We start from the raw sequence: 17,359 nt of genomic DNA on the forward strand, positions 1-17,359 counted from the left end.
GGTGTTTGGAATCTCCACGTTGTTTAAGTAGTTTTCTGTAAATGTAGTGACAACAAAATATTAAATTGAAGTCCAATAATGTAGAATACAATTAGCATTCGCAGGTTAGGTTACCTCCAAGTGTATCGTTAGAAAGTAGATTTTGCCAAATGTATGGTTAATAAGCAGGTTTTCTCCAAACGTATTAGTAATATGTAAGCTTGGACAGTAGCAGGTTGGAAGAAATACTTCCAGGATAGAAGTTTTTTGTAGGAGCCAGGATATGTGGTCTTGCCCTGATCAGAACACAACTACATTCAATGTCAAGGCAAATTGTGTAGCACGGTGTGGCCTCTTATAGTAGGCGAGAGAAAGTTTGTTCAGACTAGTGGCTAGGGAGACCACTAGTGGAGAAAACTGGAACATGTTTTAAAGAAACCGAAATAAAAGAAACAAAATTCGTAGTCGTTCGGATAGGATCCTGACAAAGCTCTAACCAACTCTAGCCCCTCTTACATTTCTTCCCTGATCCATACGTATGTCCCCTCTCGGTCTCTCCGCTCTACTGGTGACCTTCTCCTGTCTGCTTCTCGCACCCTTACTGCAAGACTTCTCACGGGCGGCTCCTTTCCTTTGAAACAGCCTGCCTACCCCCATCAGACTCTCCCCTGCTCTTTAATCCTAAGAAATCTTTCAAAACCCATCTTTTCAGGAATGCTTATGGCCTCCAAGAGTACCGTATATACTCAGTCGAGACCCCTAATTTTACCCAAAAAAACTTGGAAAACTTATTGACTCCAGTATAAGACTAGGGTGGGAAATGCAGCAGCTACTGGTAAATTTCTAAATAAAATTAGATCCCCCCAAAAATTATATTAATTGAATATTTATTTATAGTGTGTGTATTTAATGAATGCAGTGTGTGTATAATGCAGTGTGTGTGTATGAGTGCAGTGTGTGTGTGTGTGTGTATGAATGCATAGTGTGTGTGTGATGCAGAGCCTTGGTGGGGGGTGGGCATTTTTATTATTTTATTTTAATTATTATTTTAATATATATTTTTTATATTATTAATATTTTATTTTTATATTATTATTAAAAATGTTATTTATTTAGATTTTTTTTGTCCCCCCTCCCTGCTTGATACATGGCAGGGAGGGGGGCTCTCACTCCCTGGTGGTCCAGTGGATGGGCTGTGTAGGAGGGGACTGTTCCTTACCTTTCCTGCAGCTCCTGTCAGCTCCCTTCTCTCTCCTCCAGTCAGCTCCACTGCAAGTCTCGCGGTGTGAGAGCCGTGCGGAGCGTTGCCACCCTGCGGCTCTCGCGAGACTTGCAGTGGGGAGCTGACCGGACGAGAGATAAGGGAGCTGACAGGAGCTGCAGGAAAGGTAAGTTACAGCTCGCTGCCAGCCCCCAGCAGGACCGCCGGGCTTGTAATGAGCCCGGCAGTCCTTGTCTGTATTATGGCAATGTAAGTTGCCATAATACAGACACTCACTTGAGTATAAGACGAGTGGGGGTTTTTCAGCACAAAAAATGTGCTGAAAAACTCGTCTTATACTCGAGTATATACGGTAACTTCTATCTCTCAAACCTTCCTCTCGCTCTCTCCTATAGGGCCACATTCCATTCTCACCTCCAGTTCTGCTCCTTTCCCACCATGTCTATTTGCGGTCTCTCTCAATACCCTTCCTATTGTGTTTTTATACCCCACCTCCTCTAGACTATAAGCTCGTTTGAGGAGGGTTCTCAACTACCTGTTATTGTTCCTGATACACTTTGTTATTGTCTCATTTGGTAAATTCCCCTCCTATTGTAAAGCGCTGCGGAATAAGCTGGCGCTATATAAATACCAATAATAATAATAATAATATTAACAACACTCGCAGGATTGGCTAAAAGATCTCGACCAGTTCCTGATTTCAACAGTCATTACTGAACAAAGAGCCTAAGAATTCTAGATAATTTTGTGGTTTGTAGAGATATATATATATATATATATATATATATATATATATATATATATATATATATAACAGAAATAAAGAGATGCACTCCAAGGACTTGGTAGATGAAAAAAGGGGTAGTTTATTCCAATAGGTATAGCATTAAAAAATAGCTATTGGAATAAACTACCCCTTTGTTCATCTACCAAGTCCTTGGAGTGCATCTCTTTATTTCTGTTTATATATTTTCAACGTGGGATTGCACCCAGGCTAAATTGAACTAAACACATGAAAGGGTGAGTGCCAAGAAACACTGTTTGTTTATATATGTGACGAAGTGCCCTTCGCCACTTGGGCTTTGAGAGGACTGCTTGCCAGCCTCTTGCCATGTGATTATGGTCCCTGGGAGGTTTGGCCCTTTAATAACAAGATTTGGGCACAATGGATTTTCGTTGTGCTGCTGCTGGCCCTTTAACTTCCAGAGGAAGGGTTTGTACTTTTAAATTGGCACTTCGAATGCAGTCGAAGTGCCGAAGTCGTCGAAGTGGCCGCCATTTGACAAACGAACACGTGGCGGCGGCCATTTTAACTTATTCGAACGCGGTCAGCGGTGTGTGCAGCCAAATCTATGGAACTGTTTGCGGCTACCCAAATGCACGAACACCGCTGACCCGTACCTTCTTCGACACTGCGGCTGGAGATTAAGTCCCGTTCGAAGATTTGAACGCTCGTTCGAATGGGATTTAGTCGTTTTCACGGTGCAAAATAGACCGACCGCACAGCCCAAGTCCATGGAACTGTTTTGGGCATGAAAATGTGCCTGTGGTCGGTCAAAAGTGACTTGTACCTATCTCCCGAACGGCTGAACGGATTTGTATGATTTTTGGATATGTTTGTATTTGGAATGTGCTGATTAATAATATGTAACTTATTAATATTGGATGTATGGTTTTACTTATGAATGTTAGGTAAAAAGTATGTTTTAAACTGTACGTATAATTGGGTTACTTCTCAGGCTAAGGGGAGGGAATCTGTGGGATGTAACCATTGTGTGATTGGGTAATTCATAATTGTCTGTGGGCGTCTCTCTTGCAGGGGAGAATTGCATAAAAGCAGAGTGTGTCATTAAAAGTCAGTCATGTTCCAGCATTAAGCTTTGGCTCATGTGTGGATTATTTGGCGTTACCAGCGATTTATTACTCTGTGGATTACTTGGTGATTTTATTTTATGGGAAGAAGGGAATGTTTGACGGAGTAAAGGATTGTACCATCACAATATATATATATTTTAAAAATCGATTTTAAGCAAGTTTAGCACTTCAAATGGCCCATCCAGAATTTCATGAAGAACAGAACTATAATACATATACAAAATAAAGAGATCTGCTATGAGAAACAGTACGTCATTATGATAAGTCGATGGTATTTATTTATTCTCACAACACAGATAAAGCTGTGAATTTAAGCATTTTGTGAGGGAATTACAATTCTTTATTCATGTGTCGGTAGTAAATACAAAATGATTACATACATGGTGTTGTCAGTGTTAGTGATCCCATGATGCTCAGTGAAGTTTTCTGTTACTGTTAGAGTGTTGGTAATCTTACAGACATAGGGATCTGCAACACATAGCACTGTAAAATGCATCTGGGTTTATCTGTGTTTTTAAGGCCCGCATTTTACCTGCTGGTGTTAAAAATAAATCTTTCATTTATTGCTAGAAAATTGTACTTGGAAAACATGCGTTTCCCATATTTACAGCTATTTTAATCTGTAGTAGATTCAGATCACTATAATTAATTACACTACAAAACTCTTGAGTGATAATGCAAAATATTAACTTAAGAGGGGGACAGAACCCTTAGGACAGGTTTATACATTGATCACCTGGATACCGTACAGACCCTGAGTTTGTATTGACATTTTGAAATAAATATATAAACATAAGCAGAGTTATTCACTAAAGTATAGACTGTCAGGAATTAAAAGTGAATTTAAAATATGAGGCAAAAATAGCCAAACTGTAAATAATTCTCCAAGTCAGCTATGTTTTTAATTCAGTTATTTTGGCCTGAAATTTTACATTCAATTTAAATTCCGACACTTTAGTGAAAGTGTGCAAATGTATTTCCCAGCCAGTGACATACCTCATAGCAGCAAATTGGTCAGATGGACATATGTTCCTGTGTTTTATTTACATATAAACTCAGTTTTTAATGTTCTAAAACATTTATTATATCAATAAACATTGTCCTTCGTATAGACAACTTATAGTGCGTGTCTTTTTAAACTGCAGATTTGAAATCTCTGTATCTTTCACTCCGTTAAGAAAACCTTTTCTAATCCTACATTACTTGGATTGAATAATAATAATAATAATAATAATAATAAAAAAACTCCTCTATAGAAAATGCATATGCCTAATGTCTTAGAAATATATTGACCTATGTCATGGGAAAATCTCTGAAAAACCTTTGCAATGCATTGAGGAAAACTATCTATCTTTCTTAACAAAACAGAACATTTTTTTAGGAAGGAAGGAACAAATCAAAAGTACTACTTTTAACAACACGAACCTGCTGTATGTTAAACAATAAAAAGGGAATTATAGACACCATAACCACTAAAGCAACATGTAGTGGTTATGGTTCCGGAAACCCCTGGTACCGTCCCACTGTTGATTTGGTTCAAGATCTGTCCCTTTTCAGAAGTATCAGAAAAGCAGACGTTCGATTCGTCATTTCGACTGCATTCATTGGCTGAGAGTGTTAGCTGATACTCTTCAGCCACTAAATTCCATCCAAACTTGAGCAAAATTGATACGGCTAAAGAATAAGCTGAACATCTGCTTTAGTGACATTTCAAAGAAGGACCAGGCTGCAAGTGGCAGTGTGCCCCAGGCAAGTGTTAAGTTTCACTATTAACAGCAGGATAGAGCCAGGGGACTCATGGCACCATAACCATTACAGCAAACTGTAGTAGTTATGGTGCTTAGAATGACCATTTAAATATACATCGAAAACATTTTGGGGTATTTTCTCAAAACAACAAGTTATGCCTACCTTCCAGCTGAGCTGCAAAATTTAGCCAAAACTCTCAAACAGAATTATTTATTCAAGTATGAATTGTCGAGAAGTTCAAATTGAATTGCAAATTTCAGTCCAGAGTAACCAAGCTTGGCCAATGGTTTGAGTAGGTCATGTTTGTTTAGTTTGGCTTTTTTGTTCTTTCAACTTAAAGTTTATTAAGTTTCCATAAGTTTGAGAACATCTTCCAGGGTACAGAGGATTAGTTTGGCTAGAACGTCCTAAAAAGCTAAAATTATGCAGCTCAGCTTGGATTCCTGACAATTCACCCTTGGGTTAATAACCCTGACAGTCAGGAATTTGTTTTGACATTGTAACTATGGTTTCACCTTTCTGTAGTGTTTGTGTGATTAATGTTCTATAAGAGTGTAATGTGACGGCATCCTTATAGTATGTTGTACAATCTTTGGCTACAATGTAGCTCATTTAATGGGATGTTATATTTCTGTAAGGGTGGGGTGGGAATTAAATCTCAGCGATGTCGGTAGGCTGGAATAAAGGAGCGTTGCAGTCATCATTCAGTAGCACAGCCTGTCTGAGGATAATGGGAGCTGCATTCTGCAGGCGTTTATTTACCAGTTGCCTGTCCCTGTGAGAGCAGTCAGACAGACATTGTGTACTTGTTAAAAACACAATGAGCACAAGGGGACGATGGACTGTACAGCTTTGGAAATTGTGTTCTTCTCTATGGATAGGAACCAGTCAGGCTTAGTTCACGGTCCTTGTGTTAGAGTGATTGATGTCAGACCCCGATAATTGGGGCAATTATCTGTCCACTCCATTCAACACATACATACGTTGCAATCTAGACAAACAACATGTAAAGATGGATGTCTGCCTTGCAATAGTCCTGGGCTGGAGCATGATTGGGAGAAACATCCTTTGTATCCAAGTGTGGTTTAGTGTCCCTTCCTCAGTGCTGGTTTTGGAGGTTGTAGCTTTTCGGAACTCCTGTCTTTTCGTTCAGTATCTGAATCGGAAGACTCCTCGATGCCACTCTGTTGCTTCTGCCACATGCCAGCATATATGCCCCCTTTAGCTATAAGTTCGTCGTGCCTAGAAGACAAGTCCATGAATAAACATGGGGTGCCCTGAGCAGATCCTCCAAACATTTTAGATTTAGAAGTTCAAACACAGGTATCTACTAACCCCCCCCCTCCCCCCCATCATACAGTGACTTCCAATCAGACAGTGTGTAATAGCATTTAATTAATCAAACAAGAATGTATTTACCTTCCTCTCTCTGTGATCTGCCCGTCTTTAAGAACCAAGATTTGATCAGCGTTTATCACGGTTGAGAGTCTGGAAAGAAAGAAAAAAAAAATTATGTAGGTTGTAAAATAAATTTTTCCTGCTACTCTGGTGATCAGCAACATATTAATTTTAAAAAAGCGACTAATTGGCGAGTTTTGCACGGCCCAAAAGAGGACTAAAACTTAGTTTTTGATAGTGCTCTCCCCTCACAATAAAGCTCAGATCTGGCTATTTATGGATTATTATTTACATCCTATGCAAGGCTGCCAATGAACAGTCTAGCATATAATGCAAATTACTGGTTTCCCATGATGCAGTGTGGGAACTCACACGTGCACACACTGCATTATTAAAGGAGTGTTAGAGTAAGCTTTAGTGTTTACTGGGCTGAGTGAATGCATAAATGTCAGATCCTCTTTAACCCCTTAAGGACACATGACATGTCTGACACGTCATAATTCCATTTTATTCCAGAAGTTTGGTCCTTAAGGGGTTAAATACCCGGCAATGCAATATTCACACACAGAGATTGTATAGAATATGGTTTTAGTGAGACACGTTTTGCAAATGTGACATGAATAGTATCTGTGTTCCTCTATTAAATGACTACGGTCAGAAATTGTGGAGCTGTGTGCCAGATGTGCCCAAACACTAAGCAATGTAATTATTGTTCAGTCATTTTGTTGCAAATGATGTATTAGAATAAATAAAAAGATTTTTAGATCGCTTTATTGCTATACATTTCCTGCTATCTTGAGTCTACGGTTATCTGCACTGTGCAACAAGTCACAATATGGAAACAGAGCATTGCAATTCGAGAATAAATAGTTGTGATTTAATGTAATGTATCAATTCTATTTAGATATCTTTATTATTATCCTGAACTCTGAGGGTTTGAACAATAAGAGCAGAAAGTTTAAGACAAGTTAGGAGGAGATTTCCAAATTCTAGATTTAAATAAACTTACCGATGTGCCACCACAACTGTAGTTCGATTAGTACAGACCCTGGCCAGAGACGCTTGTATGTTGCGCTCGGTTTCTGTGTCTAGAGCAGAAGTGGCCTGTAGAGAATTGAAATGAGAATATTACTAGTGGACTTGGAACTAACACAAGGAATCGGTCTACAAAATAAGGCTATTCATTAACATTCTGTCATTTCCTTAAATCCCAGAAACACAACCTGGTGGGTAATGAAAGAAGGAACAGATTAATATCACCATCCATTCACAATCTGTGTTTCCTTTTGCTAAATCACAATCTCAGAATTTGGTGGGCATGGAGATAAGGAGGGAAACTAAAGAATATCACCATCCATTAAGAGTTTGTTGCATTACTTCCTTCAATCCCAATCTGGGAAACTGGTGAATACAGAGATCTACCAAACCAAATTCTGTGCTATACCATCCATTTCAGAGAACCAGTGGGCAATGAGGGAATCTATTAAACATTAAGATTCAGCTGTGTTCTATGCCTTAACGTACTCATATAAACTGGGAGGCACTAAGACAAGCAGTGGATCTACAGAATCTACAGAAAAATGACATCCAACCACATTATATGTCATTCCTTTCACCACTTTCAGAGAACCAGAACCAGAACCAGATAGTTGAGCATGTGAGAAGATTGGAAGACCTGAAGGCATTATCAGTTTGGGATAGGGAGAGATACACTCAATGATGGTTTATCTGGTTGGAATTTTTATCCTCTGACAACTTTGCAAGATTCTTAACTGACACACACACACACACACACACACCGGGGTTGATCTGGACTGAGGGGCTTGGCATGAGGGATGGAAGGGCAACAGACCACAGATTGTCACTCGGGACAGGACCCTTTACCTGCTTCCCCCAGATTTTACAACACACCATTAGATCCAACTTTCACACGCCCCCCTTCCAAGCCCTGTCTCACACGTTCTTCCCCCCCACCCACCTTTTTTTCTTTCTCTCATCTTCCTCTTTTCCCCACTCATGCTTCATACTCTATTCTGCGGATTTTCGCTTTACTGAGGCTGCTCAGCTGTTGCTCTCGCGATCCTAATGATTGAATCCCACCCTGTCTGAGAGGTCTTACGCATCAGGATTGCATTACTTACTTCCTCTGCGCAGGCAGATTGTTGTTTGTGAGGATACCAATAAAAACTATTTAACACAATCAGAGAACCTGGTACCAAATATTATGAAGACACTATCATTTTACCAAGCATTCTCTTACAAGCACATTCTATGCACAATAAGCTGGATACATCACCTCATCCAGTAGAACAATCTGCGGGCCTTTCAGGATGGTTCGAGCAATAGCGACTCTTTGCTTCTCTCCCCCACTTAACTTCAGTCCTCGTTCCCCTACTTGAGTGTCATAACCTGCAGAAAAAACACAAGAAAATATATAACGGGCAACAGGTAGTGGTCGGCTGTTGTGGTCGGCTAAAATCTCTAGGAAATAATAAACTGTGTTGTAAATGGGTAAATTACACACCAACAATCCTAATCTAAAAGCTCCTGCTATACTCTCATTACACTGCCCGAACAGAGTTGCTCCTCTTTAAAATTTCCCTATTTTCAAATGTAATGAACGTTCTTTGTTCCAAAAACGCACACAGAAAACTGTATACAAGTGAAGACACCGTGAGCACTGACAACTTAATAGAACCACCAGCCATTAATGAGTCAAACTGTTCTAGGACCCTGTTCTCCACATAGTCCGAGAATCAAATTAATAGAATAGTACCAAGTACTACAAGCAAAGAGACAGAATAAAATATCATTTTTATTTAATGACACCACAATATTTTGTGCTAAAATGTTGTAGGTACCAACTGCTGGTATATATAATTTTCAGACCCTCCGTATTATAATAACCTGCTGGTATATATCATTTTCAGACCCTCCGTATTATAATAACCTGCTGGTATATATCATTTTCAGACCCTCCGTATTATAATAACCTGCTGGTATATATCATTTTCAGACCCTCCGTATTATAATAACCTGCTGGTATATATCATTTTCAGACCCTCCGTATTATAAAAACCTGCTGGTATATATCATTTTCAGACCCTCCGTATTATAATAACCTGCTGGTATATATCATTTTCAGACCCTCCGTATTATAATAACCTGCTGGTATATATCATTTTCAGACCCTCCGTATTATAATAACCTGCTGGTATATATCATTTTCAGACCCTCCGTATTATAATAACCTGCTGGTATATATCATTTTCAGACCCTCCGTATTATGATAACCTGCTGGTATATATCATTTTCAGACCCTTCATATTATAATAACCTGCTGGTATATATCATATTCAGACCCTCCGTATTATAAAAACCTGCTGGTATATATCATTTTCAGACCCTTCATATTATAATAACGTGCTGTTATATATCATATTCAGACCCTCCGTATTATAAAAACCTGCTGGTATATATCATTTTCAGACCCTCCGTATTATAAAAACCTGCGTCGGATTTGAAATCTTATTTTAGGCATTGTCTTTGCGACATTGCTGTACAGCTTTTGTCCTTCAAATGCTTTATAATTATATTTGTTTTTATTGCATTGTCTATATTGAGAAATATTTATTCTGTCTTTGTGGCTGTTGTGATTACAAGAACAAAACCCACACATCAGAGTGCAAGGTTCCGGATTAGTCAAACTTCTTCGTGATCAGTAGACATTTTCTTTGTCTAAGAGTTTCAGATTTAGAATCTTTAAATAAAAGTATTTTCCTTTCATTTATTTAATTTATTTATATTTTTAATGCATTATATAAAAATGCATTAAAAACTGTGATTTCAAAAATGTGTAGAAAGGAAATACTACTGTGTGATGCTATATTAACTGATGGACCTTTTGATATATCTCTGTATTCTTATACATACTTAAAGGACCACTCTAGTGCCAGGAAAGCATACTCGTTTTCCTGGCACTAGAGTGCCCTGAGGGTGCCCCCACCCTCAGGGACCCACTCCCGCCTGGCTCTGGAAAGGGGAAAGGGGTAAAATCTTACCTTTTTCCAGCGCTGGGCAGGGAGCTCTCCTCCTCCTCCTCTCCGCCTCCGTTCCTCCCCGTCGGCTGAATGCGCACGCGCGGCAAGAGCTGCGCGCGCATTCAGCCGGTCACATAGGAAAGCATTCATAATGCTTTCCTATGGACGCTTGCGTGCTCTCACTGTGATTTTCACAGTGAGAATCACGCAAGCGCCTCTAGTGGCTGTCAGTGAGACAGCCACTAGAGGAAATAGGGGAAGGCTTAACTAATTGATAAACATAGCAGTTTCTCTGAAACTGCTATGTTTATAAAACAATGAGTTAACCCTAGCTGGACCTGGCACCCAGACCACTTCATTAAGCTGAAGTGGTCTGGGTGCCTAGAGTGGTCCTTTAAATAAAGAGTAAAAAACAAACAAACAAACAAAAAAAAAACACACAACATGTTGTACAGTGAGGAAAACAAGTATTTGATCCCCTGCTGATTTTGAACGTTTGCCCACTGACAAAGAAATGACCAGTCTATAATTGTAATGGTAGGTGTATTTTAACAGTGAGAGACAGGATAACAAATTAAAAAAAAAAAATACAGAAAAACGCATGTCAAAAAAGCTATAAAATGATTTGCATGTCAATGAGTGAAATAAGTATTTGACCCCTTCGACTTGGTGGCAAAACCCTTGTTGGCAATCACAGAGGTCAGACGTTTCTTGTATGCTAGAATAGAGCTGGATCACATACTATGGCCGTGATTTAATAGTTTTGGATAAACATTTATAATTATTTTTAAAAAATTGGATTTGTTTTTATATACTGATACATTTTTCTATATTATTTTTTTTTGTTGTTATCGTAATATTTTATAAAAAGTATTCTAAATATAAAATCATTTGGAAAGCTTATCCAAAATGATTAAATTGAGGCCAGTGTCAGATAATCATTGTACAGTATGGCGAACGTTGCATATGGCCATTTATATCTGCAGTGTATCCCTGGATTTAGTCACCATCACTCAGAAAATGAAGTTAGTACACCACTGATCAATTACCCATAACACACTTTGCAGTAAAAAAAAAGCGAGAGCTAAGCAGCTGTGAGGGCGTTACTTACCATCGCGGAATGAGACGATCCGATCATGGATGTCTGCTGCAATTGCTGCCTCTTCCACCTCTCGGTCTGACGCACTGACACGCCCATAGCGAATGTTGTTACGGATTGTGTCATTGAACAGCACCGTGTCTTGCGGCACCACCCCAATGTGAGCGCGCAGGGATGCCTGCAAAACCTAGAGGCAGAAGGTGGAAATCATTCACTTAACCGGAGTTAATTGCTGAATTGAGAATTGTATAGAATTGAAATAAGAACGGCTAAATCGAAGGCCAAAGAACCCAAGCAGGAAGAATGTCTCCAATTTTATACCAAAAAGTTAGGAATAAATACCAAATTCCAACAAAGTAAGAAAGTTTCTTCAAACACAATTCGAGATACATTTTGCTACCCATGGAAGAAGGATGTAACAGACCCCACGTTACCCATCGGCACAAAAATTAAACGGCGGAGACAAAATACCCCCCTATGGTAATGGATTATTTTTCTATTATTGTTGCGTATCATGCATACATTTTATACATTGAATTATCCATTGATTTGAGATCCCATTCTCACATGTTTGGCTATTTAAGTTAAAAAATGGTGATTTAATGAAAGGTTCATATAGCTTACACTTACGAGGTAGATAAAATGAGTGGCGTTAAATTGGGTAATAGTAACAACCCCTGGATGTTGGGCAAAAATAACATCCCCGGGACGTACTTTAAAACCCGGGTTTTCTGAATGTACCTTTGCTGGTTAAATACTTTGTTGTTATTATTATTTCCACCATCTATAAACCATTTGTATGTACAGGTATAATAAATATTATTTTTGGCATTCATATAGCACCATATTATTCCGCGCGCTTTACAATAATGTTGACATCTTTGATTCTATAAGAATGTCCACCATTTAATGCACTTCTTATACAGATGTTTAAATGTATGTGATCCTCTGATTCTTCGTCTCTCTGTTGTCTGACTTAATCTTGTTATTTCTTGCCTTTCAATTATCACTCTCAGAATTTCTGATATGTAGAGCATCCCACCCCCCCTCTCACTAATCCGCATATCAATTGTGTCAAGTTACTAATGTCATATTTCATAATATTGATCATATACATTGAACATATGTCGTCTTTTAATATGTATTGTAAGTCCAGCACAAAAAGTATCACTGCATAGTGCAACATTTCTCAATTACTAGACTAGCAAGGCTACTCGAGTCTGTTTGTCTCTCTATACCTTGCGATGTTTGGAGCAGGTTATACTTACAGTAGAAATGTCTTGGCCATCCACACGAATGCTTCCTCCTTTGACATCGTAGAAGCGGAATAAGAGCCGTATGACGGTACTCTTTCCACTGCCAGAGGGACCGACCTAGTGAACAGGAGGAGAGCTTTTCTGATTAATGTTAATTTCACATTGTACTGTATAGTGAAGCTATACATTGATAATTCCACACACAATTCTACAAATCCTCAGTATCCAGTGTATTAAATAGGAGGGACTGACTTACTTCTCCACCTCCAATATTTAGGCATTTCACAGCTCCGTATGAAAACATGTAGCAATACAGTGTGGATTTCAAAATATTTCATTTTGGTATTTTTTTTCCCAACAGTTGATATACAATTCACAGTCAGAGTTCTTCACTAAAAGGAGTATTTTTGAGGAATTCAAAGTGCTTTTCAAATTTAAAGTAAAAGTAAAATAACTGAATTTGGGGGAAAAAAGTCAGCCTTTCCCAGCTATTTTGATCTAAAATTCAAAATTCACTTATATAACACGATATAGTTTACCAGCATATTCCCAGTTTATGGAAATGAAGAACCCAGTGTTTATTGCAGGAATGCAGGTGAAATAAAGCACAGTCTCATCTATCGGATTAAAGCAGAGTTGGGCTATAGCAGCCATATATCTGGCTGAGTGTCATGGAGTTGTAGTCCAGCTGTAGAGCACCATTACCCAATATGTATCCAAGATATCGGACTGAAAAAGCTGAAAAATCACTCACCAGTGCGACAGTTTGCCCCGGCATCACGGTGAACGAGACATCACGGAGGATTTCCTTGCTTGTACACAGAGAAAAATAAGATGCAATTAGTAACACATTCATTATAAGAGGGGGAAATAGTATAATGAGAGAGAGAAGGACTTAACCAGGAGAGGCACTTTAAAAAGTAATATCTTTAAAATGTTCGCATTGCAACATAGTACACCAGTAGATGACATTACACGGAATCCTTTCATTTAAAATCAAATAAAAACACAAAGACCATTTGCCTTGTAAAGCTACGGTCTATAATTCAATTGTTTTAGACAAGACGAAACCCATGGAAAACAAGTAGCTGTGTGCACAGGTTGTGCAGCACAGAGTACATGAGGTTCATTCTACAAAACCTACTTGGATTTGTTTATACATTGAACAGATTTCAACTTTAACCAAAGCAAGCTCGAACTAAACTTTATACTCGAAAAGAACCCTAAGGGCATGCTAATCAAGTGACCTTCTGACCATGTGACTCGACAGACAATCGCTTTCAAAATATTTCATTTTGCGGAGATTAGGTTGGGGGAATTCTCTTTGAAGTGCCAAGATAAAATATTTCTAGGGACCTAAACACATGTTTAGAACAATATAGAAAAGGCTGTATTTTTATTTTAAAAAAAGAAAAGTGACTTTTTACTTTATTCCTTTATGAACAATTCCCAAATATACATAACAATAACTTTACAGTATTTAGGATGCGTTTAATTAAAATTAAAGGACCACTATCGTCACCCAGACCACCTGATTTCAATGAAGTGGCCTGGATGTAGTGGTCCTGTAGGTTTAACCATGAAATGTAAAACATTGCAGTTTTGTAGAGAAATGTTTACATTGAAGGGTTATGCACACCTCTAGTGACTGCCATATTGATGGCCACTAGAGAAATTCCGATAAAACTCATGTAACTGCAGCTCCCATAGGAAAGCACTGATTCATTCTTATGGGAATTTGAAGTGCTTGTGGTGCTCGATACTCATGCACATCAGCTCCTTAATGTTCCTCTAAGAAGAGCATTGGATGTGACTAACTCCAGAGCAGGTTATACCTCCACGATAACGCAGGAGGAGAGCCTTCAAAATAATGCTTTTGGACAAGAATCACCTTTAAAGATACCATTCAGCAAGGTACCAAACCCCCCCCCCCCCCCCCCCCAAATAAACAAACAACAACTGACCGAGTTAAGAGACTTGGAGAAAATGGCTTTCGGGTACAGTAAGGGCCTTCTATAAGTCAGTTCTATTACTGGGTAGACACAGAGAACTTGGGGAATTTCATTCAGCATTAAAACGATCACAAAGATCATTAGCGTAGATCTGATCCATGTAATCAAACACCAACGAAAACATGCTACTATCTCCCGTGTTTCTCACCCATCCACATAGCTGAAATGGACGTTTTCAAATTCTATTTTTCCATCGCGGAACCTCAGCTCCGGAGCATTTACCATATCCTTAACCTGAGAGAACGAAGGAAGACAGACACTATTATTTGTCAAAGTGAATAGTCATTTCAGAACATTGTGGTAGGTGAGGCTTTTCTGAAGCTAGCCCTAAATTAAAAAGCAACTGCTTCAAGTAAACATGCTACTATAAATCAAATTAACACGGATTTACACAGGATAAAAAGTGACCGTGGGTTCTGCCATCATTTCAACACCTTTTAAGCATTCATTTTATTTTAAAATATTCTGTTCTAATAAGCTGGGAAATAATAATTAATTTACCTATGCCAGATGTTGTACCAATCAAAATAGTAAGGGGGAGATTAAAGATAATTCGTAGTCATGTGACTCATGCGAATGTGCCAATTGGTTGAAAGGCTTTCTTGGCCCAGCAACAGAATAAAGCTTCTTAAATGTCATGGAAATAGTTCTACAAGTTTAACAGTGTCAACGAAGGGATAGAATGACAGATCTATGCTGCTAAAGATACGATTGCCACTGAGTAATATTTTATCTGGTTGAAATAATATCTTAGGCCAGCTGGGCCAACCCCTAGACACATTGTACCAATCGTTATACACACACCTCTAGTTCTTCCCCAAAAAGCTCAAACATATTCTCCATGTCAATGAAGGAATTCTGTATCATCCTGCAGAGAATAGATAAATTACTCATCGTTATACGGGAACCAATATCACCTTCTGGTCTTCTTCAAGTCTTAAGTATCATTTTGTCACAAAGGAAGCAGAGAAGATCTGTGCTACAATGGGGATCTCTCACCTTCAGCTGTCCCATACTCCGGTGGATGAACATTGGTATCAAAGAAGATTCTTTGAGATGGGTTCACCAGTACCATCAGACATGTGCATAAACAGCAACCAATGAAGGAGAAAATGTGTTTGACGCTTGTGCAAAGATTTTTAACAAGAGTTGGTCATTCTGCTACTACAGCTTTTAGTCATGCAGAGATTTCTTTTTTTATAATTATATTATTTAAGAATGCTTATATAGTGCTTGTACACAGATTGCAGTCATTTAAAGTTATATTACAGGACAGAGTATGTTACTAATCAGTAAGGTACACACAGTAAGGGAAAAAAGTATTTGATCCCCTGCCGAGTTTGAACGTCTGCCCACTGACAAAGAAATGATCAGTCTATAATTTTAATGGTATGTGTATTTTAACAGTGAGAGACAGAATAATAAAACAAAATCCAGAACAACGCATGTCAAAAAAAAGCTATAAATTGATTTGCATGTCCATGAGAGAAATAAGTATTTGACCCCTTCGACTTAGTATTTAGTGGCAAAACCCTTGTTGGCAATCAGAGTTTAGACGTTTCTTGTAGTTGGCCACCAGGGATTTTGTCCCACTCCTCTTTGCAGATCCTCTCCAAGTCATTAAGGTTTCAAGGCTGCCGTTTGGCAACTCGAACCTTCAGCTCCCTCCACAGATTTTCTATGGGATTAAGGTCTGGAGACTGGCTAGGCCACTCCAGGACCTGAAGGTGCTTTTTCTTGAGCTACTCCTTTGTTGCCTTAGCTGTGTGTTTTGGGTCATTGTCATGCTGGAATACCCATCCACAACCTATTTTCAATGGCCCCGTCCATCGTCCCTTTGATGCGGTGCAGTTGTCCCGTAGCCTTAGCAGAAAAACACCCCCAAAGCATAATGTTTCCACCTCCATGTTTAACGGTGGGGATGGTCTTCTTGGGGTCATAGGCAACATTCCTCCTCCTCCAAACACGGTGAGTTGAGTTGATGCCAAATAGCTCAATTTTGGTCTCATCTAGCCACAACACTTTCACCCAGTTCTCCTCTGAATCATTCAGATGTTCATTGGCAAACTTCAGACAGGCCTGTACATGTGCTCTCTTGAGCAAGGGAACCTTGCAAGCGCTGCAGGATTTCAGTCCTTCATGGTGTACTGTGTTACCAATTGTTTTCTTGGTGACTATGGTCCCAGCTGCCTTGAGATCATTAACAAGATCCTCCTGTGTATTTCTGGGCTGATTCCTCACTGTTCTTATAATCATTGAAACTCCATTAGGTGAGATCTTGCATGGAGCACCAGACCGAAGGAGACTGACAGCAATTTTGTGTTTCTTCCATTTGTGAATAATCACACCAACTGTTGTCACCCTCTCACCAAGCTGCTTGGTGATGGTCTTGTAGCTCATTCCAGCCTTGTGGTTTATAATCTTGTCCCTTACATCTTCTTTGGTCTTGGCCATGGTGGAGAGTTTGGAATCTGATGGATTTATTGCTTCTGTGGACATTTGTCTTTTATACAGGTAACGAGCGGAGATTAATCTCCGCTCATTACCTGTACAAAAGACACCTGGGAGACAGAAATCTTGCTGATAGATAGGGGATCAAATACTTATTTCACTCATTGACATGCACATCAATTTATAACTTTTTTGTTTTCCTGGATTTTGTTTTTTGTTATTCTGTCTTTCACTGTTAAAATACACCTACCATTAAAATGCTAGACTAATAATTTCTT

The 17,359-nt window shown here is 38.9% G+C and overlaps 1 protein-coding gene across 3 annotated transcripts in view; it reads right to left on the reverse strand.

Annotated features, from left to right (window-relative positions):
- Positions 1–3,403: 3,403 nt before the first annotated feature.
- Positions 3,404–17,359, reverse strand: part of ABCB6 (ATP binding cassette subfamily B member 6 (LAN blood group)) — a 49,663-nt gene continuing 35,707 nt past the window's right edge. For all 3 annotated transcript variants that reach the window (XM_063429301.1, XM_063429299.1, XM_063429300.1), the window contains exons 12-20: positions 15,435–15,498; positions 14,779–14,864; positions 13,373–13,430; positions 12,631–12,735; positions 11,375–11,549; positions 8,520–8,632; positions 7,233–7,327; positions 6,245–6,313; positions 3,404–6,067 (exon numbers count right to left, since the gene is read on the reverse strand). In XM_063429301.1, the coding sequence (XP_063285371.1) occupies positions 5,911–6,067; positions 6,245–6,313; positions 7,233–7,327; positions 8,520–8,632; positions 11,375–11,549; positions 12,631–12,735; positions 13,373–13,430; positions 14,779–14,864; positions 15,435–15,498 (922 nt within the window). In that variant the 3' untranslated portion in view covers positions 3,404–5,910. The remainder of the gene's footprint in view (positions 6,068–6,244; positions 6,314–7,232; positions 7,328–8,519; positions 8,633–11,374; positions 11,550–12,630; positions 12,736–13,372; positions 13,431–14,778; positions 14,865–15,434; positions 15,499–17,359) is intronic.

Source organism: Pelobates fuscus, chromosome 8 (assembly GCF_036172605.1).
Source record: "Pelobates fuscus isolate aPelFus1 chromosome 8, aPelFus1.pri, whole genome shotgun sequence".
NCBI classification, from domain to species: Eukaryota; Metazoa; Chordata; class Amphibia; order Anura; family Pelobatidae; genus Pelobates; species Pelobates fuscus.